Source organism: Passer domesticus, chromosome 12 (genome assembly GCF_036417665.1).
Source record: "Passer domesticus isolate bPasDom1 chromosome 12, bPasDom1.hap1, whole genome shotgun sequence".
NCBI lineage: Eukaryota > Metazoa > Chordata > Aves > Passeriformes > Passeridae > Passer > Passer domesticus.
The window spans coordinates 2,166,153-2,192,393 of NC_087485.1; the positions used below are offsets into that span (position 1 = coordinate 2,166,153).

Sequence of the window (26,241 nt, forward strand, 5' to 3'; positions counted from 1 at the left end):
GTCCAGAGGGGGCCACGGGGCTGTTCCTGGCTGGAGCCAGGCTGGGAGAGCTGGGGGTGCTCACCTGGAGAGGAGAAGCTCCAGGGAGAGCTCAAAGGGGCTCCAGGAGAGCTGCAGAGGGACTGGGGACAAGGATGGAGGGACAGGACACAGGGAATGGCTCCCACTGCCAGAGAGGGGGTTTAGATGGGATTTTGGGAAGGAATTGTTCCCTGTGAGGTGGGCAGGCCCTGGCACAGGTGCCCAGAGCAGCTGTGGCTGCCCCTGGATCCCTGGCAGTGCCCAAGGCCAGGCTGGACAGGGCTTGGAGCAGCCTGGGACAGTGGGAGGTGTCAGGGTTGGAACTGAATGGGCTTTGAGGTCCTGTCCAACCCAAACCATTCTGGGATTCTCTGAGGACACAATAAAAAAGATTGAAAAGGCCACAGCGAAACCTTCAGGCCACAACTGTTGGGAAACAGAGGGAACTGAAGCTCCAGAGGGGCTTTGGGTGGAGCCTCCCTGGGGACAGGGACAAGGGAGGTGACAAAAGCCACGTCCCTGTTGCAATGGTGCTGCTGTAACTTCACTGCAGTGCTTTGTTGGGCACTCAGGAGGAAATTCCATGGATAAACATTGGTTTGAGTCTTTCTGATAAGAAAAAGTTAATAATAAACAGAATAACGGCTTGTAAATGGTGATTCTCTGGAAATAAAGTGACAGAATTCTGGGCTGTCCTTGTTAGGACTGCTCAGTGAAAACACACCATGCATGGCATGTGTCCCTTCAGGCACCTGGCACTCACAGGTGAGATTTTAGTGACTCTGGGTTGGGATAATTCTGCTTTTGGAGTTTTAAGCCAATGTAAATTGGCTTTTTGTAAGAAAAAATCCATGTGTGTATCCCCATGTGTGCAGTCAAGAGGCAGGAGGAATTTATAAGAGAATAGAAAGTTGATGAAATAAAGGCTTTTTGTGGTGAATTCCTGATCTGGGTGTCTTGGGAAGTGGGAGTCTCCAGGAACTCAGCACACCAAATACCTGATGTGTAAGATGACCTGGCCTGCCATTGCATCCTTTCCACACTCAAATCCTGGTTTTATTTACACCTTATTCCAGTGGAGGCTGAAGTTTTCTGTGAAACTGCTGGAAGGGAGGAGTCAGGATGTGAACAGAGCTGTGAAACCACACTGAACTTGTAAAACCAGGCCCTGAAAACATGGAGAGTTCTTCCTCATCCCACTTTCCCTGGGAGGGATGCTGTTTATTCCTTGATGTTATTAAGATAATTCCATGTGTGTGTAGTGTGTTATTACAGAGATGAGTTGGGTGATAAAAGCTTTGCTTGGAGTGGATATTTTGGGTTGAAACTGCTTGGAATGAAGCTTTCCCAAGGTTGGAAAATAGCATGAAGTGGTGGTACCAACATTCCTGAGGGAGGAAGTTGGAACTGAGCACCTGGAGCACCTCCACAGGTCATGGGATGCTCTCAGAGCAAGGCCTGGCGCTTCTCAAAAATCATCACTTCTGCCTGTATTTAGGAACATCCTCCTCATTTGTCTTCTCTCTTTGTTTTTCCCTAGTGAGTGTCGAAAAAGTGGAATTAAAGGGGCTGGCACACAAGAAGAATGAAAGAAATGTTGAGTATTCCTTTGAGGTAAGTTTGGGTTTATCATTCAGGGGATGAATTCATCCCCTGGGGCAATGGCACCGATGAAATGGGTGCTGCTGAGCAGATGACAAACTGCTTTTCTCCCAGCTGGAGTGAAGTATTCCAAAATTTGGGATGCACAGCCCAGAAAACAGCTTTGGTTTTTTTGATGAGACAAAGTGGGGGGTGAGAAAAGGAGAACCCAGAAGGAGCCAGGCAAGAGAATCCCAATTATCCACAACTTTCACCAAGTTATTCCTTAAAACTCCTCAGCATCTGTTGGGATTTTGGCAGCATTCTGCAACCTCTGCAGGACTGGATTCATGGAAAATGTCCCAAATTTCCTGAATCCCCAATTGTTCCAAATGTCATCCATCACAGACAGGATTTTTCCAAGGGCTTTTCAAGCTCTGTATGAAGCCTGCAGTTGTCTCCACTCCAATTAAGATCTCGTGAAACTTCTTTTCCTATTACAAATTTTTCTATAAATAACAGAAATTACTGTACCCAGCGTTTGCCTCAACAGCTTGAACTGAAGGAAGAACAGAGACTTAGCTGAGTTGATAAATTGCTGTTTGCTGGGTTAAAAACCCAATTATGGAATGGTTTTGTTCTGTTCAGGAGCTTGGGAATAGCAGGTCAATGGATGGAGCAGTTTAGTGTTTGCAGTGCTATTGTTTCCCCATTTACAGTTCATGTTATTGTTTTATAAGTATTGAAAATTCAAGTTAAAACAGAAGTCATGACAATTCTTGAGTTATTACAGAACTAGGAAAAAAGAGAATTATTTCCTGTACTTTCTGAAATTCCTTGTGAATTTAAAAAAACCCCATTTATTTACCACAAACTTTAAAAAAAACAACCCACAAACTTGGTAAAACTGCTCAAGTTTTTCTGTCTTCTTTTCTTTCCCCCCCTTTTTTTTTTTTTGTGTAACAGCTCTGCTGAGAGGAAATTCCTCCCTTATGTAATATATTTTGAAATCCTCTCCTCTCCCCACTCGTTTTGGCAGCTTTTGGATGGCTGGAAAAACTTTGTGTATGTTTGGAGTTGTCATTGAAACGAATGTCATGTGAGAGGCTGCTCTGTGGTCCCCAAACTCCCACCCAGCTCCTTCCCCTATGGATCAGCTGCCTCCCAGATGCTCCAGTGGATATTTTGGATCCATGGGGATTCACCCCTGGCCTGTCTCAGGCTGATTTTCCTCAAGCCAAGAAATCTTGATTTTTGGCTCAGTTAAACTTCATCTCCCAAGCAATAAATGCTTCAACATCCAAGGATGTTGTGACTTGTTTGTGTAGGAAGAGATAGTGAATATTCCCTTTTTTTAGAGCAGGGCCAAGATGGAGTCTGGAGCAGGAGCTGCAGGTTTCACTGGGAAGGTTTTGCCTGATTTTTGCTGCCATTCCCAATTGCTGTGGCATATGGAGTTGATTAATTAGCAATAGGCAGCCTTGTGTGGGGGGAGCCGTTCCTGTTGGAAAGCAGATCCTACAAACCAGCTGTTTTCTTTAACAATAATGAGGGGAAAAAATTCCATTACTCTGTGGTTGCTTGCTTAACTCTGGATGTCTGCAGTGTGCAAGGGCTGTGTAAACTCTGAGGGGCTCTTCTGAACATCCAGAGGAGTTGATAAATGTAAAAACAGCAAGAATTGGGCAGCAATTTTGTCCCTGTGCACAAAAAAAATTATTTCCTTCTTGATGTCACCCATCACAACATCTGTGAGGGACAGTTGATACCAATTACTGAATTTTGAGGAACCAAATTAAATTAATTACTAAAGTAAATCCTTCTTGCTTTTCCCCAAGGTCCTGTGGTCTGATTCTTCGGTGACGTTGGTAACCAAATCTTCTGCTGAAGTGACTGAATTTATTTCAAAGGTAAAGACAACAAGAAAAACACTTTGAAAAGGAAAAAATATTTTGTCCCTCTCTCTAATTTTGTTCAATGATACTTCTCAAAATGTGCCAAGATAACTCAGATTGAATTTCATAAAATATTTGATTTATAAGTGGCAGTGGCTTGAATCTCACAGAAATAAGACTTTTCACTTTTATTTTGTCATATCCTCCCCCTTTAGCTGTCTCAGCTGTATCCAGAAGAAAACTTGGAGAAATTCATTCCCTGCTTAGCTGGTCCAGATTCATTTTACCTGGAACGGAACCACATGGACCTGGAATCAGACCTGAGGTACGCTGCCATTTTTTGGGGTTTTTATCTTGACACTGGGCTTTTTTCACTAAGAAAAAGAAAAAAAAAGGAAATAGAAATATTATCTCCATATTCTAAATTACTTCAAAGAAATTAGAGCCTGATCCTAAGCTTTTTTCCCTGGATGTTCCATTAATTCCAGTCCATAACAATTTTTCAGGAATTCTTTCTTCAGAAATACAGATGGTAATAATATTGTGTATTAAGCTTCCTGGAGAATTGATATTTCCTCATTCCTTGTGAAGAACAAATAGAGGATCACTGGCTTTGAAAATGTTTGTTTTGGACTCAAAAATAACCAGAATTGTTTAAAACAACCACTCAAAACTCAGGAAAAAAGAGAAGCCTGAATATTCACCCATCTGTATTGAGGAATGGGTTTTGGGGATTTTTTTCTCCTTTCTCAGAATTTTGATTTTCTCAGTTGTTTTGGGTTATCTTGGTGTTTATTATACTTTAATTTTTAAAAGTTAGGTATGTATTTAGCTATTATTAAAAGATTACATTTTTGGAAGCCATTAACAGCTAAGAAATGTTTTGAAGCCTTATCTTGTACCTCCTCAAATTATCACAAATCATCTGGCCATTATTTAATACAAACCAGTATTTTAAGTATCATAATCTGTAGCAGATCACATCAGGTTTGTCTTTCTAAATGTGATTTTCCTAGGAAAATTGGAGTAACTTAAATCCCTTTCAGCTGCTACTGTCTTCATCTACACAAAACGAGATTATTGTAATATTAATATTATTCTGATCCTAATATGTTATTATTATAAAATTAAATGACACTTTAAAATATTAATTAACTTTATTAGAGCTTCTCCTTTCCATTTTTTTTCCCCTAAGCCATGGTGGATGCTGGTTTTCCATAGGCAGCAGCCAGCAGGTGCATGCCTGGATTATTTTTCATGGCAGGCAGCATTCCCATTGCCTTGCTGTGCTCCAAGGAGAGCTTGGGAGGCTGCAGGGAACAGCAGCCTCTCCAAATCTGGGTTAATGGAGCAGCAAGTGCACTGCCAGAGCTCAGCTGCAGCTCTGGAGCAGGGGAGAAGCTGCTCCAAGGTGCTGCTCAGCTGTGAAATTCAGCACTGAACTCTGGGCTTTCCAGCTGGGAAACACCTCTGGGTGTGTGAGGTGCAAAGCTTTGGGAAATTGGCATTTTTTTGTGGAATTCTGGGATGGTTTGGGTTGGAAGGGACCTCAGAGCTCATCCCTGCCATGGCAGGGACCCCTTCCACCATCCCAGGCTGCTCCAAGTCCCAATGTCCAGCCTGGCCTTGGCACTGCCAGGGATGCAGGGGCAGCCACAGCTGCTCTGGGCACCCTGTGCCAGGCCCTGCCCACCCTCCCAGGGAAGGATTTCTCCCCAGTATTTGATCTAAATCCATCCTCTTCCAGCTCAAAGCTGTCCCTCCTTGTCCAGTCCCTCCATCCCTTGTCCCCCAGCCCCCTGGAGGCACTGGAATGCTGCTAAAAGGGCTCTTTTCCCTTAAAAGAGGCACAGGGAAAACGTGACAGAAGTTTTTTCCCTAAACTGCCAGACTCCGCATCTGCTGTTTATCTCCAAGAGGAGGAAATTCAATAACAGATCCATCTCTATTTTATATTCCTCAGGTTCCTGCATTTGAAAGGCAATTTTCAAGTTTACATTTGAACATTTTCTGCCTCAGAAGTGTTTAGGGTTGCTGAATGAGGGATCTTTGCTGAAACACTCACCAGAGTGAAAACAGCCCAGGGTAACAGGGTTTGGTATTAAAAATAAGAACATCCATAAATTTCCAGAATTCAGAATCGCATGGTGTGTTTCAGCTTTTAAATTTCCAATCTGATTTCCAAGTGTGTTGTCCAGAGTGCAGTCCTGATGGATTTGGGAGGCTCTAACAGGGCAGGGGTTTTGTTTGCTGCAGGTACCTGGCCCCGTTCCCTTCCCATGTGGTGAAAAACGACCACGTCAGGAAGTTCTTCAGCACTTCATCTCCCTCACAGCAACTTCAGAGCTCAAGTGAGTTGAAATCAAGTTTAAAAAATATTTTTCTGTACTGCATTTCATAAACTGATGCCATTTGTGACTCTGTTCCTTGTTTCCAGATCCTGGCAACCCCTCCCTGTATAAAGTAGGAACTACGCTGGGAACATCTGGAAGGTGAAATATTTATCTTGTTTATAACTCATTCTCTTAAGAGGCAGTTTTCATGTTCTCCAACAAAACCCAGACCCCCTTCAAGGAGCCAATATTGTGGCTTCTTTTGCCGCTTCCATGTGGAAATATTAAAAATTTCCATGGGATTCTATTTGGACATCTTTACTTCTTTTTAATAAGGCAAAGTCCTCTTTGTCAAAAGCTTTTTTAAATTGCAGAGAGGCAGCAGAATATTTCAGATTCAATAAAATTTCAGATTATTGAAGGAAAATTCTGTTTAAGGTGAAGATCAGCTTCACCTTTGCCAGAACTGCCCTGTTTTACTGAGCTGTGGAGCAGGGCAGGTACAACTCCATCCCTTAGCTCCATTTTTCCCATAATCCCAATTGTTATGCCCACAACAGCTGATCTCTGGCTGTCACAGCTCATCCAACTAAACCCAACCCTGTTGCTGTTTTCCAGACCTATCTGTGGGGTGGCTGGAATTCAGTCTTCCCAGAACCACGTGCAGCACTCTGCTGCAGCCCCCGTGGCCCTGCCGCACTGCTCGCACTCCGGAGGCGCCGGCTCCTCGCTGGCCTACCGCTCCCAGCTGGAGAGCTCCTCCCCAGCCATGCTGATGTCTTCCAGCCCTCAGACCCCTCAGACACAGGAGCAGAACGGCATCCTGGACTGGCTCAGGAAGCTGCGCTTGCACAAGTATTACCCTGTCTTCAAACAGCTCACCATGGAAAAGGTAGGGCAGGAAATGGAGGGGAGCAGCCAGATTTTTGGTTATCCCCGCGTTCTCCAGGCTGGGAACATCTGCACTGAGGATCACACAAGTTTCTGGCATGTGCTGGGGTGGTTTTCACTTTCTGAAAGCAGGAATGAGTTGATGAAAACCTTCTTGCTGTTCTCACTGTGTGTTGTGTCCGGGGCTGTCCAACAGCTGCTGCTTCTCCCATGGAGTGCTTGGAGATCCAGCTGGGATGCTGCCTCAGGAGCTCTGCCTGGCTCCCTGGACTTCCCTTTGTCTGCAGGAGACACTAAATATGTTGATTTCTCTTGATTTCTGCTTCTTGGTTGATTTTTCTCCCAAAACATTTGGTTATCCTCATTTTAAGAGCTAGATTTTCAGAGACTCGTGGCATGAATATGAACATGAGTGAGTGAGGTTTGTTTCCTGCAGAAATTCCTGTGGAAAAATGATCTCTTATATCTTTCATTGTAAGAGTCCCAAATCACACCTGTGTGTGCTGGATTTTATCTAAGCAAGGTTTTGGAGCATTTTCCCAGCTCCAGTGGGAGATTCCTCTGTCTTTTGGCCTGGAACGCCCTCCAGTGGAGGGAGGGCTCGGGCTGAGCTTTGTGCTTCTTGTGGAATATTTTATGGGTTTCATTTCAGTCTCTTACCAGAGGCTTCTGATTTAATTTTCTTCATTATAAGAAGGGAAATATACTGGGGTTTTTTTTCTTCAATAAAGTAGTAAAACTCTATATTCCAGTGTATTTTAAAAAAGCAAATATTATTATGCATACTTCACTGGCTTTAATTTTAATTACATTATAATATAAATGTCTGTACCTATCTCTGTATTTTATTATTAAATTTACTATTGGTGTGTATTTTCATTGAATTTCTGAGGTAAATGACACACTGGAAAAACTAGAGTGATTTTCTAAGATCCTTAAATTCACTGATAGCACCAAGTTCTATTTTAATTTAATTCTATTTGAATATGTACACGAGTTATTTCATCTTTATTGTGACTGGTTAATACAAGCATACACCTAATTAAATTGAATCTGCAGGTGTTCTTTCCTTCATGCCTGTCCCCCACACTTTCCTGTTACACTATAATTGAAAACTGGAATAGAGAGTTTCTTTGAATTTAAAAATGGTTTTAAAGTTGGCTTCTGGAATTGCTCTTCACTAAAAAATGGGAATAAGAATATTTCAGGACATAAAACTTAAACATGATTTTTTCTTTCCAAGTTTCTGAGTCTTACTGAGGAAGATCTGAATAAGTTTGAGTCCCTCACCATGGGAGCAAAGAAGAAGCTCAAGACCCAACTAGAGCTGGAGAAGTAAGTGAGGGTTGGGTGAACTTCTTTCAAGGTCAGAAACCACAAATTTTACTTTCCAGACCACAAACCTGCCATGATTCCCACCTGGATGATTATTATCTCCATTGCAAAACAATATTTAGCACTTTCTGGTTTACTGCTGCCTGTTCAGGGTTGTGATAAGGATACCAGATCTTTAAATCTACAAAATATACATATTGTGGTTAGATTTTCTTAAACTTGTGTCACATTTATTGCAGAGATTTTGGGCTTCCCATGGAAGCTGTTGAGTTTGCAAGCCCAGGGGATGCACTCCCAAAGTCAGGCCTTTTTTTCCTAGGAAGTGACAATTTTTTGGCTCCAGTCCATGTGGCTGGAGCACAGCTACTTCAGGAGCTGCCCTTGTGTCCCCAGGCAGCTGTGACAGCCCTTTGGGGACACTGATGCAACAGATTGTTCTGGTTTTTGCATCTCCACTCACAGGAAAGTGTTTATTCTGCAGCTACTGCTGTTCCTTAAAAAGCAATTAGAAATCCAAATCTGTGCCCATTTTTCAGAGCTCCTTGGCAGTGTTTATCAGCAATCTTAGTTTTTCCAGAGTTTGTTTGGAAAAGGAAAACTTGGGGCTGTGTTTGTTTTCTCTCTGGGTTTGGGATGTGCTGACATAATATGTGATAGAACTTTAGAGTTTAGTCAGGGTTTGGTGATGTTTTACCCTGGACAAGTAAGAGCATAGTGTTGTAATCAGATGGCAAATAGTCCAACTTTAACTGTTGGCTGTTCTGGTCAGCACTGCTGATTTCCAAGTGTTTCCATTTGAAATGGGCACAGCAGCAGTGGATTGTTTATTGGGTTTTGTCTGCTTTGAAATGGATTTATTTGTGGTTGTGTTTTAGTTTCTGTCTCTTCATGCTTCTCTCCATCACCCTGCAGGGAGAAGTCAGAGAAACGGTGCCTAAACCCCTCCACACCTTCCTCAGTGACCAGCAGTGGGGTGGCCAGGGTTCCCCCCACTTCCCACGTGGGGCCTATCCAGAGTATCCGGGGCAACCACGCTGCAGGTAAGGGGAGCAGGGGACACTGCTGTGCTCAGCTCTGCCTGCACGGGGGTCACCTCCTTCCCGTGCTGCTGCTTCCCCAAGCTTTACCTTCCAAAAGCCATTGGCTTCACAGGGAGCAAGCAAAAAGTCTGATTTTGGTGATTACTGGGGGCAATAAAAAGTGATTTTTTTCTGTGGTTCTGGTGGGGATGGGCAGCTGCTCTGTTCCACCTCTGATGTATCCCTGTCAATGCTGAGCGTGGCCATGTTCTGCTGAGGCGCTCTCAGTGTCACCTCCGCGTCCCCTGTCCCTGCAGAGCTGCGAGTGGACGTGGATCAGCCAGCCCACCCCCTGCCCCGGGAGGGCAGCTCCTCGGAGTACTCCAGCTCCAGCTCCAGCCCCATGGGGATCCAGGCACGGGAGGAGAGCTCAGACAGCGCCGAGGAGAACGAGAGACGTAAGCAGAGCCCCGCGGCCGCGCCCCGTGCCGCGCCCGGGGCTGTCCTCACCGCTCCTCTCTCCCCAGGCCTGGAGCTCCACCTGGACGCCTCGGACAAGGAGAAGCCGGTGATGCTGCTGAACCATTTCCCCTCGAGCTCTGCCAGGCCCACGGCCCAGGTGCTGCCCGTGCAGAACGACGCCGGCTCGGGCCCCGCCGGCCACCACGCGCTGCCCATGCAGATGCTGTCCCCAAGCCCGTCACACATGGCCCCCATCCGCATGCTGGGCTCCGTGCACAAACCTGAGCGCGGCTCCGCCGACATGAAGCTGCTCTCGTCCTCCGTGCACTCCCTCTTGTCTTTGGAGGAGAGGAATAAAGTGTCTCCCGGCTCGAGGGGCAGCATAAAGATGGAAAAGGGCTTTGGGAACGCCGTGGTGGATGTCATGTCCGCGTCCTCTCCGCACCAGCCCCTGCAGGTGCTGTCGGGGGGTGCCGAGAGCAGCTCCCCCACGTCCACCATGAACTTTGGGCCTCGCACCAAAGTCGTGCACGCTTCCACTCTGGACAGAGTGATCAAACCAGCCCAGCAGCCAGGACTCATAGTGGAGACGAGCACTGCTGCCACGGTGACGTCCAGCACAGTCTTCCACGTGGCTCGTCCGCCCATCAAACTCCTGGTGTCCTCGTCTCTTCCCACCGACTCCGCCATGGCCGGACAGACTTCCTGCTCCAGTAATATGCAAATAACGGTGTCCCCTGCAATAATCAACCCCCGGACTGCTCTGTACACAGCCAACACCAAAGTTGCCTTTTCTGCCATGAGCAGCGTGCCCGTGGCGCCCATGCAGGGCAGCTTCTGCGCCAACAGCAACGCGGCCTCCTCCAGCAGCCACCCGTCCCCGTCCTTCACCACCATGGCCAACCTGCCCAGCTGCCCCGCGCCCAGCTCCAGCCCCACGCTCTCCTCCGGCGCCGACAACAACTTCTACAGCAGCAGCAGCAGCAGCAGTAGCAGCGGCGGCGGCGGCGGCTCGGCCGGGAGCGTCCCCGTCCCCAACCAGAACCACCATCACCACCACCACCAGCAGCCGCCGCCGCAGCCCCCCGGCTGCATGGTGTGCAGCTCCTGCGGCTGCAGCGGCAACTGCGGCTCCAGCGGCATGACCGTCAGCTACGCCAACTATTTCCAGCACCCCTTTTCAGGACCTTCCATGTTTACTTTCCCTTTCCTGCCCTTCAACCCCCTGTGTAGCAACGGCTACATCAACACGCAGCAGTACAACAGCAGCACCACGTTCCCCGTGGTGCACACGGCCTACAACAGCGGCCTGGCCCCCGACTCCGTCATGGCCGGCCAGTCCACCTTCGCCGTGCCCCCCATGCAGAACTTTATGGCGGGCACGGCCGGGGTGTACCAGGCACAGGGGATGATGGGCAACGGCAACGGGTCAAGTCACAAAAAAAACGGGAACCTCTCCTGTTACAACTGCGGGGCCAGCGGGCACAGAGCTCAGGACTGCAAACAGCCACCCATGGATTTCAATCGGCAAGGTAAAGGCTGGGGGGACACACAGAGCCATTTCTGTGTGCAGAGTTCAGGCTGATGTTTGCAGCAAACTGGTTCATTCCTTCCTTTGGGATTGTTTCCTTTGTGTCAAGTGACGGCTGATGTTTCTTCAAGTGGCTCATGGCTGCGTTTGGGTGACCCTTTGGAATGTTTGGGTCTGGGTTTGGAGTCAGATCCAATCCAGAGTGTGGCCTTGAGACCTGCCCCTGGGTCTGATGGTGTCTTGGAATCTCTGGCTTGTAAAAATATTCTGTTATTAAAAGTTGGTGGTCTGAGCTATTGGCAAATTTTAGGCAGCCCCGTCAGGAGGACCCAGGTGAGGCCTCAGGTGTGCTCTGTGGGGCTGACACTGTTTTTTAGGGAGGGAACAAACACCAAGGAAAGGAGGGAGCTGCTGTGGACAGGTTGCAGCAGAATCACTGTTGTTGCCTCTGCATTGTCAACCATGGTCATTACTGCAAGTTCCCCTGGAAATTTAGAAACTGAAATCTCTGTTCCTCTTCCCTTCCTGCCCAACACAATAACCTAAATGAAGCATTGCAGTTCAAACCCTCCCTGTGAGGGTGGGCAGGCCCTGGCACAGGTACCCAGAGAAGCTGGATCCCTGGAAGTGTCCAAAGCCAGGTTGGACATTGGGGCTGGAGCAACCTGGGATAGTGGAAGGTGTTGGGGTTGGAACTAGATGGGCTTTAAGGTCCTTTCCCACCCAAACCATTGTGGGATTCTGTGATTCCATGAAACAAAGTTGTGCCAGCCCTAAAATTGCCCGCGAGCCCCAGTGATTCATTCCGTGGGTAAGAAGCAGCAGGTTGGTTTGGGGAGCCGTGGGAGGTGACTGGTGTGTAACCCTGTGTCCCTGTCCCTGTCCCAGGTACGTTCAGGCTGAAGTACGCCCCTCCCTCCGACAGTCTGGACTCCACAGACTGAGTGTCCCCAGCTGGCACCACGATGCTGTAAAGCCATGGAGAGCGACGGAGATCGAACTGCAAAACTGAGACGTCCAGTTGCTGTTAAGCTTAATGTATTTTTTAATCCAAAGGTGCTTTACTTTATTAGACTAGGTAGAAAATCTAGCTTAGGGGTGCAGCCAACCCAGTTTTGATTGCCAAATTCAAGCTTTGCTGTTGGAACTCCTGACTCCGTGTCCTCGGACCGAGGGATGGATGGACAGATGGATGGATGGATGGATGGTGGAGCTGGCCAGCTGCAGTTCCTGCTGGAAGTACAACATCCCCTGCACTTTTTTGGCTGGAGAATGTTGCCACAAATGGACTTTTCCAAGGTGAAAGGCCTGACTCCAGGGCAGCTCAGTTCTGAGGTGGAAGGTAGGAGTGGCCGGAAGGACTTTGGCACCCCTGGGCTAGGTAAAATGTCTACTTTTTTTCAAAAGTGATCAGGCACTAATCTCTGGGATTTTTAAGGATTGCACTACAGAAGAATGTAAAACTCTTCAAGCTTTCTGCACTTTTAGCAGACAGTGTCACTCTGAGACCAGTGCAAGAGGCAAAGAAGTTCCAACCTTTACAAATTGGCACCAGCAGGCTTACGGGACTTAATTCCACAATAAAAATCCTAAAAAGTCTCTCTTTTCCCTTCCAAAAGAACACACACGGCAGTTTCGGTTCCTTCTGGAAACAAACTCGTGCTTCATTGTCTCACCTATTTCTAGCTAGTGCTGGCTTCCCAGCACTGGAATAAACTTAGTTTCCAAGGGTCCAAGTCCCAGAGACTCCAGAGTCATAAAAGCTTCAAGGATATTTTCCTGTAATACACAAAACCTTTACGTCCTGTTACTGTATATAGGTCTCTTTCACAGAAACCTTATTATTCTGCTTTTGTAAATGAATTTTAAACCATCCTAAAAAAAAAAAAAAAATCAAACTAAGAACTCTGGTAGCAGAGTTGATAAGCTTTTGCTTTACTTTATATAAAATACCCTTTGGCTCCTACCCCAGGATTCAGGAGTGGTGGGAGTCAAACATGTAAAAGGTAGTAAAAAAATTCATTATTATCAAGACTTGGAAGGATTTCTTGTCGGCCTCCTTCGTTGCAGTAGGTTGTAGATGAGTAGCTTTGGTGTTAACTACTTAGTCCATCATTTGTGGGTGACAAATCTAAATTAGGACTCGAGAGGAAGCCAAACCCATCTCGAACTGCTAATTTGAAACACTTTGGTCCTGTCTGGTTGAAAGAAGATCCTAATCCTCATGGCTCTGCCCCCCAGGAATTTGACAGCATTAAATGGGCGAGGCCTCCTCTGTAAAAGTGTCTGACAGAGAGAAATTTGCATCCTGTAATTTGGGAGACACCTTTAAAGTCTGAAGCCTTGTTTACACGTGGAGGTATTCCTTACACCAGGATGAATCCATAGGATTTGTAGTGGAGCAGTGGCTCCTTTGGGAGCAGGAGGGTTTGGAGCTGCCCCCAGGAGATGGAGCCGTGTGAGGGGGGAGCTCAGCCCTTCCTGGGCCGTGCTCATAGGAAAGGAACATTTGGGGCCATCCCTGTGGCCCTGTCTCTCCAGGGCAGTCTCAGCCTCGTGGGATCATGAGCATCGGGAGAGCCTCGGGAATGGGGGTGGGCAGAACCAAACTGGGCCCAGGGAGGGATCCAAAACCTGAATTTGCAGAACAAACAAACAAACAAAAACCACTTTTTATTGCTATGCAATAAGAACCCCCTGATTTGTGTACCCCCAGCCCAGCTCCCGCTCCCTGTTGGCTCTGCCTGCGTTTGAGGACGTTGTCTGTGTTCCCATGAACAACCTTCAGACCTACAACACTAAAGGGATGAAAACTGACAATGCAATTTACTTTGCCTTAATGAGCTCGAGACAATGGTAGGAACAGTCTGTCCCACTGCATCATGCCCAAGGAAAATGTGCAGTTCCATGTTTACTATTTGCAGCTTTGAGGGTCTCTCCAGTGGCCTGGAACATGTGCTGAAAGCCAAACTTAGTGTTATTATTATTATTATTATTATTGTTGTTGTTATTATTTTTTTCACTTTTTTTAAACAGTATTTTAAAAATTGTATTTAAAGAAACTGTATTTCAACACACATGTCAGTGTTCAAAAACCCTCTTGAAACAGCAAAAAAACAGCAGCAGCAGCAAAAAAGAAAAAAAGTCATTTCTGTATCAGTTGTGTTTTGTTTTACTGCCCAGGGCTGGGCACAGTTGTGTCTGATCTTCCTCACAGAAAAAATCATATCAAAAGGACTGTAAAACTGAACGTCTGTCCAGCAAATTGTTTCATTCCTTTCTCCAGAGCTTTCTTTAGGATCCTTTCCTGTGTAGAGTTCAGGCTGGTGTTTGCAGCAAACTGTTTCATTCCTTTCTTTGGGATCGTTCCCTTTGTGTCAAGTCACGGCTGATGTTTCTTCAAGTGGCTCATGGCTGCGTTTGGGTGACCCTTTGGAGCAGCTGGCTCTGGGTTTGGAGTCACATCCAGTCCAGAAGGACCTGGAGGCAACACGAGTGTCCAAGAGGAAAATCTGGTGAGCCAGCAGCAACCTCAGAGCCTTCCCCAAATCCCAGTGAGCTGGGGCTTCAGACCTGCCAGTGAACACCCTCCACTCTGTACCCAGAACAACCAAAGCTGGTAAGTCCAAACAGAGCACCTTAATTCCATAAAATTATCCTTAATCTGTTCTTCAAAGGCACAAATTCATGTTTTTACCCCTAAAAAGCAAGGCAGCTTGGGTTGGAATAGTAGAGTTCCAGCTGCCCTGCCTGAAGGAACCAGTTCTTAAACCCTATTTTTGTACATTGAAAGATGGAGATTTCAAAGAGTGTTATTTAGCCCTATCTTTGTCCTGTGAGTATAAAAAGAAATTAGTTCTCCAGATGGATTTCAGTGTGGAATGGGAATGATTTTTCAGTGTAAGAGGGAAGGGAATCCCCAGTGATCTCCCTGCAGGGGCAGGAGAATCAGCAGGGAGCCTTTCCCAGGGGAGGGAGCAGCGGGTGGGGCAGTTCCAGCTGCATTTTCCATTTGATGATGGAAAGGCTCGAAATAGGATGGAATTTCCAGTGAACTCCTCCCCACCCTGCAAATTAAGCATTAATAAATATTCTGGGCTCGACTCTAAGAGGGAGTGCAGAGGGGGAGGAGAGGGAACTGAGATACTGATCAGAGGGTTCCACCTGACTTTTATTGAAAACTACATTTGAACCATTACTAAAGTTTAGCAGAACTGGTTTTTATTCACACCAGCTCTGTCACACTCAGCTTTTTGTGAAACCTTTTCGTACCACGGTCATTAAATTTTGGCAAATTAAGCACCAGACTTCCCAAAGTAAGAATCCAGCACCAGGCCTTGGCCATACCCCCAAATCCCAGAGATATCCCAGGATGAGCCAGGCTGGGGCACCAGGCAGAGCAAAGCTCCTCCCAAAATCCTGCGGGGCAGCAGAGCAGTGCCACAGGGAGAGCTGAGTTCAGGCTAGGCTGGAACACCTGTAAATGGGATAAATATGGGCAAATCTGGACAAAAATCCACATAATGGAGCGGCTGTGAGAGTAGGAATCACTTTGGCTGGATGAGGCCCCACAGCTCTTGTAATAAACCCTTGGAATTACCCTTTTGTTCCCTGAAATTTTCCTGATGTACACAAGAACTGTGTTGGTACTGAAGCAGAAAGCAAATCCCGTGTGTTTTCAAGTGCAGATTAACAGCTTCTCTTGGACATAACTTTCCATTAGGAATGAAGGAAATTCCTGCTCCATTTGAGCCATTTCTTTTACTTCGATCACTTCTAGTATTACAAATTCTGCATGTAACTTTATAAATATTTTAAATAGTTTTGTAAATATTTAATATTCAGCTAATTTGATTTTGAATTGTAAATGTCAAGTATTCTGGTATTGGGATTTTTATGTTTTATTATACTTTGTTAAAAGTTAAATTGTACATTTTTAGAATGTTTTTATCTGAGTAAATTTAATGTATGGAAAATAAAGAGTTAAACAGAATCCCTTGGTATTGGCTTTCATTTTAGAGGGATTCAGCTGTGTGGGGGCTTCTCCAGCTTGGCAGTAGCAGGGAATTATTTTTAATTCCTTTAATTATTTTGCTGTGAAAAATGCCTAGGAATAACCACACGAGCCGGAATTAAGTTGGGATGTAATCCATCCATATCAGCACTGTATTAATTTTAAAAAAGCAACATTTGTACAGGAATATCAGTCGATCACGTCGTAATTACAAGTACAGTTGTCAGTTATGAGTTAAACGAGTTCTTACACGAACAGAACTAAACGGAGAACAAGCTGCATCGAAAAGTTCACGTCGGAGTAAAAACACAAAGGACAATAAAAAACGGGCAGGGGGGGCCCCGGGAAAAGGAGATGCATGCAAAGAGTGGAGGAGGTACAAGGTGGAGGAGGTACAACGCGTGCACCCCGCGCAGTGCCAGGCGCTGTAGTATTGCTTCTGCCGGTGACACCGGGGACACGCGGGCACCGCGGGGATCCCGCCACCTCGCCACACCACTGGAGAAACACAGGTTTGTCCCACGGGAGAGCTCCCCTCTGCACAGCCTGCTCCCTGCTCGGAGCCTCCAGCCGTGCCACAGAACGTTTGTTCGTCGACTCTCGGCCCTGAGCTGCTGCTCCCGAGTGCCAGAACCTCCGGGCTAGGGGCAGGATCCTACGGATCGCTGGAAGCCAGCTCAGATGAACACACAGGGATTGGGAATTCATAACAGACTGGAGTTTATTTCAGTGTTACCTGTTTTCGGGTGTGCATTTTACAGTTAGACACTTCCTAAAACTACGATAAAGCTGTGGTGTTTGGTATGAGTATTCCAGAAAGCGGCACCGCCCCTGAGCGCGCGGTGCCCGAAAACCGGAGACACGAAGAGTTGTCCTTCCCCAGCTCACCCCGAGCACTTGCCTTAACTCCCTGCAGCACTGACACGAGTCTGATGGAGCTGCAGAAGAAAAAGCTCCCCTTTGGAACATTAAAATGCTTTTGCTCTCATGAGAAACCTTCCCATTTAAAACCAAAAAATTTGAAGAATCGTAGGGAGATTTTCCAGCAAACTCACGGGAAACACTTTAGTTCCTCCCTGGTGCTTGTTAAAAGTAAATCGAGTGTCCCTTTCTCTGCAAGTGTCACATGCACAACTGGGCTCCTTTCATCAGGTCCAGACCTGTAAATGTGCCTGTGTGGAATATTATTAGGGCAGGTTTCAAAGCTGGAGGTGCTCGTCTGTACTGTTTAATAGTCACAAACAAGGCAAGGTGAGATGAGACACCTGCTGAAGCAAGACTATGCTAAGGACTGAGAGCGTAGGTGACATCCGGTTCTTTCCCTGGGGGGTGTGTGGGGCAGAGTGGGGGTGATGGCCAAGGGTCAACCCAAATCCTAGGCTAGGGCCAGCAGGGTGTCCTAGGCGGATGCTGGCGCTCCGAAGGTCTCCTGGGAGGCGTAGACCATGTAGAGGAATCCATCCTCGTCCTTCTCGCTCTCGTACACCTCGGAGATGGGCGTGGACACGCTCACCATGCTGTGCCCGTTCACCAGCAGGAAGAAGGCCTGGTTGGAGTTCAGCTGCAGGCGTCGCCTGGGGAGGGGAGAGGGGAAAGGGGGACAAAGGACAGATGGACACGGACAGTCCTCAGCATCGACAGCAGCAGAGAGCCAGGGAATGGTTTGGGGTGGAAGGATTTAAATGAAGCTCATCTCATCCCAGCCTCTGTCATGGGCACCTTTCCCTGCATGTCCCACCCAGCCCTGTCCCTCAAAAGTGGACTGAATCCCTCTGCTAAATCCAGGCAGGTGCATCCACTGGCAGAGCCCTCACTCAGGGAAAAGCTGCACTCCAGAAGGGAATTGAACTGAGAAACTGGGAAGAAGCACCCCTGGTATAACCAGGGACCTTTGGCTTGCAGCTCACTGGATGAAAACCCAGAGATCCTTGGGAAGACTGGAAAGATGGGAAGAGCTTCCTTGCAAAATCTGGGCAACTTTTAAATTCACTTTGTCACCAGCTCTGTAACAGCCTGGGTTTGACCTTGGAGCATCTCGCTCCCTCTCCTCCTCCCTCTCTCCCTCCCTGGAAAAGCACAGTGGGAAGGGCAGGGAGCCACAGGCTGCACAAACTGCCTGGCACAGGAAACAGCTGATTTCTGGATTTCCCTTGGATCATTCCAGCTAGGGGGAAATGGGTGTTCCTGCTGAAGTGCCTCCTGCAGAGCAGGTCTGCAGAGAGCAGCTCTTCCCCTGGATAAACCAAGTGAGCAACAGCAGCTCAGGAGTGTGCAGCTGCCACCAGAGCAAGGAAAGAATAGATCAGAAGAGCTTCCTGCTGCTTCCACTCGCTGCTGAGGGGCAGCAGCAGCTGGAAACAAGGATTTATTTAGCTCCCAACCACAGCCCTGGACAGGGACCTTTCCAAAGCCAGACTAATCACTGCAGAGACAGCAGGCTGAGGGAAAGCAGCAGCTCTCCAAGGTTTGGGAAGGATGGGCTTTGCTGTGCATCACTGGAGCTGGCTGAGGCCCAAGTCTGGCTGGTACCAAGTTATTTATTAACAGTAAAGCCAGAGAAAAAAGGTGGGAAAATCCTTCAGCCTGCAGTTAACTTCTTTGCCCAGGGGTTTTCACGTTCCTGAGAAACTCTGGAAGACTTGAGCAACCTGGTTCCTGTCTCCAAAGCCCTCTCTGCCTTTTTTCCTCCTGCAGGAGTTGGATTTTCCTGTGACATTTTTTGCTTGGCCAACTCCCACAGCCCATGGCCTCCACGAACCAGCTCCTGCTGCAGCGTGACCATCACAAACAGTGGTTTGCTGCTCACTTCTGGAGAACCCTTCCTAACCAAACCCTGCTGCTGAGCCAGCAGAGATGCACTTCTAGCAGAATTTCTGACCACACAATTTCCACTCGGGGCTGTTTCACTCTGCCTTTCCTGTAAGCTGAGCAAGCAGCCAGGGCAGAAACACTCTGCTCTGAGCTGGTGTTTCCCAAGCCTCAGTGCTTCAGTTCCCCAAGGATGCCAAGAGCATCCCCAGGCAGCAGCCAGAGCAGAGCTCTGGCTCTGAGCCCAAACTCCCCTTCCAGTGGGTGGGAAGAGGCAGCCACTCCCCAGGGGGACTCCATGGCAGAAGAGAGGAGGCATCCCAAAATAGGGATGGACAGGAGGACCCATGGCAGCCAGGGATTCACAGCCCCACACTCCCTCCCACAGCTCTGGGAATGTTATTTCTCTTGGAGGCAGACTATCAGCCCAGCTCTCTTCAGAGTGGGGTTTTTCCAGCAAAGCAAAAGGAAAACACCTTCTCCTGGATTTGTCCTAGTGCTCATTAGATGAATTTTCCATTTAGACCTCCCAAATGGACCAAGAGGGGAATTAACAGAGCATCACACTCCGAGGATGATCAGTTCACACTGGAATCCCAGCCATACTACCTGATAATTTTGATTAGCTCGCTCATGTTGACATGATCTGGCACCAGGAACTTGGTCTTATCCAAAACTGGAAGCTGCTTCTCCCCCTTGTACCTTTCAATGATCACCTGAGAAGAAACAAAAAAGCAGAAGGTGTGAAAGGCAGGAACACTGTCTGTGCCCTCATCTCCCCCCTCCAGCTCCATTTCCCTTCATTTCCAGCCTGAAAAGCAGCAATTCATGGCTGGGCTCAATTATCTTAAAGGTCTTTTCCAACCCAAACAATTGTGTGTTTCCCTGAGAATTAATTACCTTCACGTGCTCCTGTTTGCAAGAGCCACTGCACAGAGGGGTAAGACACAGGGATTTTATAGCACACATCCACAGCTTTTAAAAGAGTTCCTTTGCTGCAATCATTTAACCCAGCAACAGGGAAATCCAAGGAAAGACCAAGCCCACTCCCCTCTGTCACACTGCAGTGGCTGACCAGGGGTTTGTGCTGCTATAGAAGTCTGCCAGATCAAGCAGCTGTCTCTGGAATTTCTCCAGTTTCAGACCATCTCTTTAAGAACCACCACTCCAGATGACTCTGCTGTTCCATTCACCTCCCATGGTTCCTTCTGATACATGAGAAAAAGCTACTTTGGAAGGGTATAAACCCTCCAATTTCCAAATTAAAGAGAAAATTTCCTCAAGCATGCTCAGGAGCCAGTAACTCTGCCAGGACTGCTGTGTAATAACCACTTAATTCACAGAGAAACTGCAGATTTCCCAATTTAAGGAACACCCTGCCCAGCAACTGAGGGTAGTTCCTGCTTTTAAGAAGTGATCTCAGAAGTCGTGTGCTCCCGTTTCCAGGGCCATGTGGGGTTTGTTGACTTTCAGTCAACAGCAGCTACGTGACACCAGTGCCTTGGATCCTCTCCATGCTCACGGGGTCTGGCTGTGTTGATCCTAAAAAGCTGCACAGGTGAAGAGACGTTGATTGAATTCTACCAGAGAAAGAGCCTGACATCAGTTGAAATAAATGCTGGCTCATTCGGGGTAACAAAGCCCCACTATTTTTAAGCAGTAGATATTTCTAACAGCAGAATGGAGGATGTTGACAGCACAGGAGGGATTTATTATCTGGTGTGACATTGCCACCTTATCTCATCCAGAACTGCTAATGACAATAACGAGGCAGTGACTGGCCCAGCAAGACTCCAGGGATCCCAGCAGGGATAGCTGGGAGTTTGCATCACCACATCTCCAGCAAGTTCCTTAGCTACCTCTGAATTTTTGGTTGGAAGCTGTCCATGGCTGACTTCAAGTGAGAGTTTTGCCATAAATCCCTGGCTTTCAATCTGTGGTCACAGAGCTTGGGGACCATGGCTAAGTGGTCTCTGAAAGGTGAGTGAAAAAGCAATATTTGTCAGGAAACAGATTTGCAAGGAAAGCACCTTTTGGGAAAATGAAACATTCCAAAAAAGTTTAAAAATCCTGCAGTGAAGTATTCCTTGTTCCTCTGCCTAACTGCACAGGGAAGCAGCAGCGGCAGCTCCAAAATGAAGGAAGGAGTTTAAAGCCCAAGAAAAGGTGAAAAACTTTCGGTTTCTGTTTCTACAGCAGCTTCTGTCAGTGAGCTTGCTCACTCTTGTCCCCAGGAAGTGGGGACAGTTTGCAGCAGTTGGTTCACAGCAGAATTTCCACACACTGGGGTCACCAAATCTCATCACAGAGCCAAAGGCTGAGGGTCCCATTCAGTTCCCTCTGCTGAAGAACTCACCAGTGACAACACAATCCATGCCTTTTGCTTGTAGGATATTCTCTGCATTTTTAACTTTGAGGATGCAGTAAATAAAACACAAACTTGGGCAGCATTTGGAGCTGAGCAGCTGAGGAGTGACAGGGTGAGGGGTGATATCCAGTGTGAGCTGGACAGCCCAGCAGCATTCCTGGAGACCTAAGCACTGGCCCATCCCAGGAGAAAAACATTTCTGTCCTTCTCAGCACAGAGATTTGCTGATGAGCAAATCCAGATCTGCCTCTGCACTCCTGTCTGCTCTTCTTGGTGAGCCTCTGAAGATTCTTAATTCGGAGAAGAAAACCACAGAGAGAAGAGCTGAGTGCTCAGGAGGAGCTCAGAGCTCAGCTGGGGTGTGGTTTTCTTCCAAGTTACAAAACACAAGTGCAAAACTCCGGAAATGCCACTTCCTCCAGCCCCTGTGAGCACCTTGCTGCACCACGCCACCCGTGAGAACTGCTGCTTGAGAATGCTCCTGAAATCCAGGCTCAGCCACCCTGAACAGCCACGTTCTCATCTGGTCTCCTCAGGACAGCTCTTTCATAGCTTTCTAACTGCTAAAAAGACCACGAGAGTGGAAACTGAAGTAAACAATTAAAAGAACTGGACTTACTGGTATTTTAGTGGGATGCTGATCCCGAATCAGCCGTACATCTTCCACTCTTTGTTCTGCAAGGGATTAAAAAAAAATCTGTTTAAACATTCACAGTTCATGCTGTTATTTCCTTATTTCTCCACCAGCGAACGGAGGGACCACGTGTCAGGAGCAGCCAGAAGAGGAAATTCAGGCAAAGCAATTTCCAAATGGGCCAGCACTATCAGGAGTACAAGCTCTCCTGTGACAGCTGATCCCCTGCTCCTTAACCCAAGGTGACAAGCGCTGTGTGTACCTGCCTGGCACTCCTAGAAAGTGTTAAAGGAGATCCTTTCCTCCCCACACCCCCTCACTTTCTGCCCACTGAAGCACACATTTAACCTCGCACAGTTAAGGCCTCAAATTACACCACCCAAACGAACAACTAAATACCCTGTGCTATTTCTGTCAGGTCCCAGAAGAGGAAATGGTCAACAATTATTTGAGCCCCGAGACTGGCCCAAGCCTGGCAGCATCAGCTTTCCTTGTGTGCTCTCCTGTTACCGAATTCCAGGTTTTATTTTGACTCGGCCTCACCCATTGTTGCAGGAGCTGCTGGAGGCTCTGCTGGACCTCCACATTTTGCTACTGTCCGTGCCAGTTTTCAGGATAAGGTTCACCTCTCCTCAGACAGAAATATTAATAGAACAGATATCATGAGCCTGGTTAAAGTACACGAGGCAGAGTAAACAGCCCGGCTGCTTTCAGGGGCCGCCTCTCTGTGTCCCCTGCCTACTTTCAGATTCAGTGAGCTCAGTTTTAAGCCCTCTGTTCTTCAGCAGGACGGGGCTTTCCAGGCTGTTTTCAGGTTCCAAACAGCTCTGAGAGAGATGATTTCGTGTTGCATCACGGCTTGCACACACACCTGCCTAGGCAGGGAAGCACTCAGGCCAGCTCCCCGCTGGAATGCTAATGGCAGGACACTCAGCAATCACATCCCTCGCTCTGCTCAGTGTTTGTGCCCATCCTCAGGAGCCCGGCAAGGAATGCAGCTCCTGTGAATCACCGCTTGGAGCTGCAGGTGAATCAAGCAGAACTCAGGCCGGGAGCATGCAAAGCCTTCACCTGAAAGCCACCTCACATCCCGAGCCACATTCCCAGAGCCCAGCAGGAGCGCTTCAAGGGCAGGGACTTCCACCTCGTTAAAAACACTTTTTAAGATTAACCAAAAAACACAAAAGATACGTGGAGAGAGTGAGACCAACCAGCCACCTGGCAAGCACTAACTTTTGAGCTGGAGCAGGTTTGCTCACAGCAATGTTATTCAGCAGAACTCCCTGGAGCAGGAGGAACACAAACCGGGCAAATCATGGAGATTATTGTGTGTGGTGTGTTCAGAATCAGGCCCCAGTCAGCCACAGATAAACACTGTTCTCTGACGACAGTAGTTGCAGTGGCAACTGCTTGGCTGCCATCCTAGCTGAACTTAATACCTGCCACAGAGGCTGCTGACAGGCGATGGGGTCAACAACAGTTTTGGAAGGCTCTGAGAAAAGGGGCGGCATAAACACAGACTTTTGTCAGATCCACATCCCACTGTGGGGAACAGCTCACGTTCAGCTCAACAGCAAAGGCAAGGGTGGGCACATCACAAAGCTCTCTTAAGCAGCTTGACTTTAACCCAAAGGCAGGACGAAAGGAAAATCTGGATCAATTACTTCCACCAATTCCATCTCGCGTACGGGATTTTATAGTTCATGCAGAAATAGGTTACGCTGCCAGCTCGTGTTACCCTCGCAGCGCTTCAGCCTCCCTCACTGACACATCCCGAGCCCTCCGACTGCTCCGGTCCCATCCTGAGCACACACACACGGCCCTATCGAGGCTGCTCCTTCTCGACAGGCACTAATCTCATTTTCCCAGCCATCATTACACAGCTCTTTTCGATGCCCGGCTAGTTTCCAGCAGGCAGACAGAGCAGGAGCCGCACGCCCCGCTCCGGGGGCTGCCCGGTGCAGAATTCCTCTCCCCGCGCCAGGCACCGGCTGCCAGCCGAGCTTTAATTCCGCTGCCACTGGCGCAGAGGCCGCCGGACACTGAGCAGACACCGGAGGGAAGGGCAGGCCCAGCTCCTGGCACACACGCCGAGGATGTTTCCAGGCTCCTGCGAGTTTTGCAGCCGATAATAGACGATGCCACGAAGAGATCTCCCCACCCCAAGCACAGCTCTCCTCAGCCGGGCACAGCACAGCTGCCACCCCGCACCACAAAACCCCCACGTCCCGAACCGCCCGGGTAAACAACCCGGGAGGACGGGCCGGGCTTTGGCTCCGCCGCAGCCCCGAGCAGGCCGGGGCACCGGGGCAGCCCCGGGCGCGCTCGGCCCGCGGAGCTCCGCTGTCAGCAGGAGCCGCCCGCGGAGCTCCGCTGCTCCCACCGCCATCGCCCCCCTCCCCACCCCGGCGATCCCCCCCAGCACCCCGCCGGCACCGGGAGCTCCGGCGGGCCGCGCCCCGCCGCGTCCCTCCCCGGGGCGCTCACCGAAGGTGCGGCGCTGCTTGAAGCTCTTCTCCGAGGGCATGGCGGCGTTCGCTCGGCCCGGGCCCGGCGGCGGCTCTGCGCGGCGGCAGCGGACACCTCCGAGTGCCGGCGCCCGCCCCCCGCGCCGCCGCGGCCGCTCGGCCGTCAGCTGACAGCGCGTCAGCGGGCTCCGCCTCGCCCCGCCGGCATCTTGAGTGTGGCAGCGCCGGCACGGCCGCGCTCCTGGCGCCGTGGCACACGGGCGTGCTGCTGTGGGAATGTCACAGTGCCCTGGCGGAGCGACACACGCCATGGCCGCCTCGGTGCCGGGCTGTGTTTCCCTCAGTGACACACGGCCATGGCCGCCTCGGTGCCGGGCTGTGTTTCCCTCAGTGACACAGCCATGGCCATCTCAGTGCCAGGCAGTGTTCCTCATTCAGTGACACAGCCATGGCCATCTTGGTGCCAGGCCTTGTTCTCCTCAGTGACACACGGCCATGGCCGCCTCGGTGCCGGGATGTGTTTCCCTCAGTGATACAGCCATGGCCATCTCAGTGCCAGGCCTTGTTCTCCTCAGTGACACACGGCCGTGGCCGTCTTGGTGCCAGGCGTGTTCTCCTCAGTGCCAGGCTGTGTTCTCCTCAGTGACACAGCCATGGCCATCTCGGTGCCAGGCATGTTCTCCTCAGTGCCAGGCAATGTTCTCAGTGACACAGCCATGGCCGTCTCTGTGCCAGGCAGTGTTCCCCTCAGTGACACAGCCATGGCCATCTCGGTCCCAGGCAATGTTCTCCTCAGTGACAGAGCCATGGCTGCATCGGTGCCAGGCAATGTTCTCCTCAGTGACACACGGCCATGGCCGCCTTGGTGCCAGGCGTGTTCTCCTCAGTGACACAGCCATGGCCATCTCCGTGCCGGGCTGTGTTTCCCTCAGTGACATGGCCGTGGCCATCTCCGTGCCAGGCCGTGTTCTCCTCAGTCACACAGCCATGGCCATCTCCGTGCCAGGCAGTGTTCTCAGTGACACAGCCATGGCTGCCTCAGTGCCGGGCCATGCTCCCCTTCAGCAACAAAAAAGAACAATCTCCCCAGGAAAATGGTGATTCCCCAATGCTGGGCACTTTTAAGATTCAGCCGTCTTGTCTAGGTGGTGCTTTTACCAAGAAAAGTTGGGCCAGATGATCTTTGAAGTCCCCTGCAACCTGCTATTCCATTAATCCATGAACTCGCAGGATGCCACCTTGGAGCGCCCCTTCAACATGAGCACTTAAGCACTTTTCTCCATGCAAAAGTGCAAGTTCAATGATCTCTCACCAGTTTGCCTTCACATTGGCATGGATATGGGTAGAGTTTACATTGGAAGAATAAAATTTCAGGAGCAGGTGCTCTGATTCTCTTGGAAGGCACCCCCCATACGGTTTGTGAGGAATTGATTAAATCACAACTTCAGTCACAGATACCACGTTGTGAGTAAAACTGCCCAACTGTTTCTTGTTTAGCAGCTTTCTGACACAAGCTGTTGGCTGGAGCCTTTCAGCTGCATCTCTCTTTCTCTCTCTTTCTCTCACATACGTTCCTGGCACCGTGTTTTGAATTTAAGGATGATTTTGTATCAATAGGGCACAATCTCGCTGTACAATCCGAGGGACAGGGAGCTGTGACCAGGACTGTCCTTAGGAGAACAGGGAGAAGGACAGCTTTCTAAACATCTTAGAGATTATCAGTGGTTTTTGGGGTGGAGCATTGAATTGGAGTGAATCTGCACTCACAGAAAGGAATGAGGGTTCATGACCTAATTTTGTGATTCAGGGTCACGCAGTTCTGATGGCCTGTCATTATGAGGCCATTAAAGATGTGACTAACAAGGAAATACAGCCCTGAGG

The 26,241-nt window shown here is 48.8% G+C and overlaps 2 protein-coding genes across 2 annotated transcripts in view; one reads left to right on the forward strand and one right to left on the reverse strand.

The window, feature by feature from the left end:
- Nucleotides 1-16,061, forward strand: part of ZCCHC14 (zinc finger CCHC-type containing 14) — a 49,362-nt gene extending 33,301 nt beyond the window's left edge. Inside the window, exons 3-13 of the mRNA XM_064387260.1 lie at nucleotides 1,562-1,635; nucleotides 3,441-3,512; nucleotides 3,713-3,822; nucleotides 5,754-5,848; nucleotides 5,935-5,989; nucleotides 6,449-6,722; nucleotides 7,965-8,056; nucleotides 8,969-9,096; nucleotides 9,393-9,533; nucleotides 9,603-11,069; nucleotides 11,957-16,061. Coding sequence (XP_064243330.1) covers nucleotides 1,562-1,635; nucleotides 3,441-3,512; nucleotides 3,713-3,822; nucleotides 5,754-5,848; nucleotides 5,935-5,989; nucleotides 6,449-6,722; nucleotides 7,965-8,056; nucleotides 8,969-9,096; nucleotides 9,393-9,533; nucleotides 9,603-11,069; nucleotides 11,957-12,012 — 2,564 coding nt within the window. The 3' untranslated portion in view covers nucleotides 12,013-16,061. The remainder of the gene's footprint in view (nucleotides 1-1,561; nucleotides 1,636-3,440; nucleotides 3,513-3,712; nucleotides 3,823-5,753; nucleotides 5,849-5,934; nucleotides 5,990-6,448; nucleotides 6,723-7,964; nucleotides 8,057-8,968; nucleotides 9,097-9,392; nucleotides 9,534-9,602; nucleotides 11,070-11,956) is intronic.
- A 139-nt stretch (nucleotides 16,062-16,200) lies between these two features.
- MAP1LC3B (microtubule associated protein 1 light chain 3 beta) lies at nucleotides 16,201-24,536 on the reverse strand. The gene is made up of 4 exons (XM_064387261.1): nucleotides 24,380-24,536; nucleotides 21,878-21,933; nucleotides 19,500-19,606; nucleotides 16,201-17,656 (listed from the first exon to the last, which is right to left on the reverse strand). Exons 1-4 carry the CDS (start codon nucleotides 24,417-24,419, stop codon nucleotides 17,482-17,484), a joined length of 378 nt encoding a protein of 125 aa, XP_064243331.1. The 5' UTR covers nucleotides 24,420-24,536; the 3' UTR covers nucleotides 16,201-17,481.
- Between the last annotated feature and the right edge of the window lie 1,705 nt (nucleotides 24,537-26,241).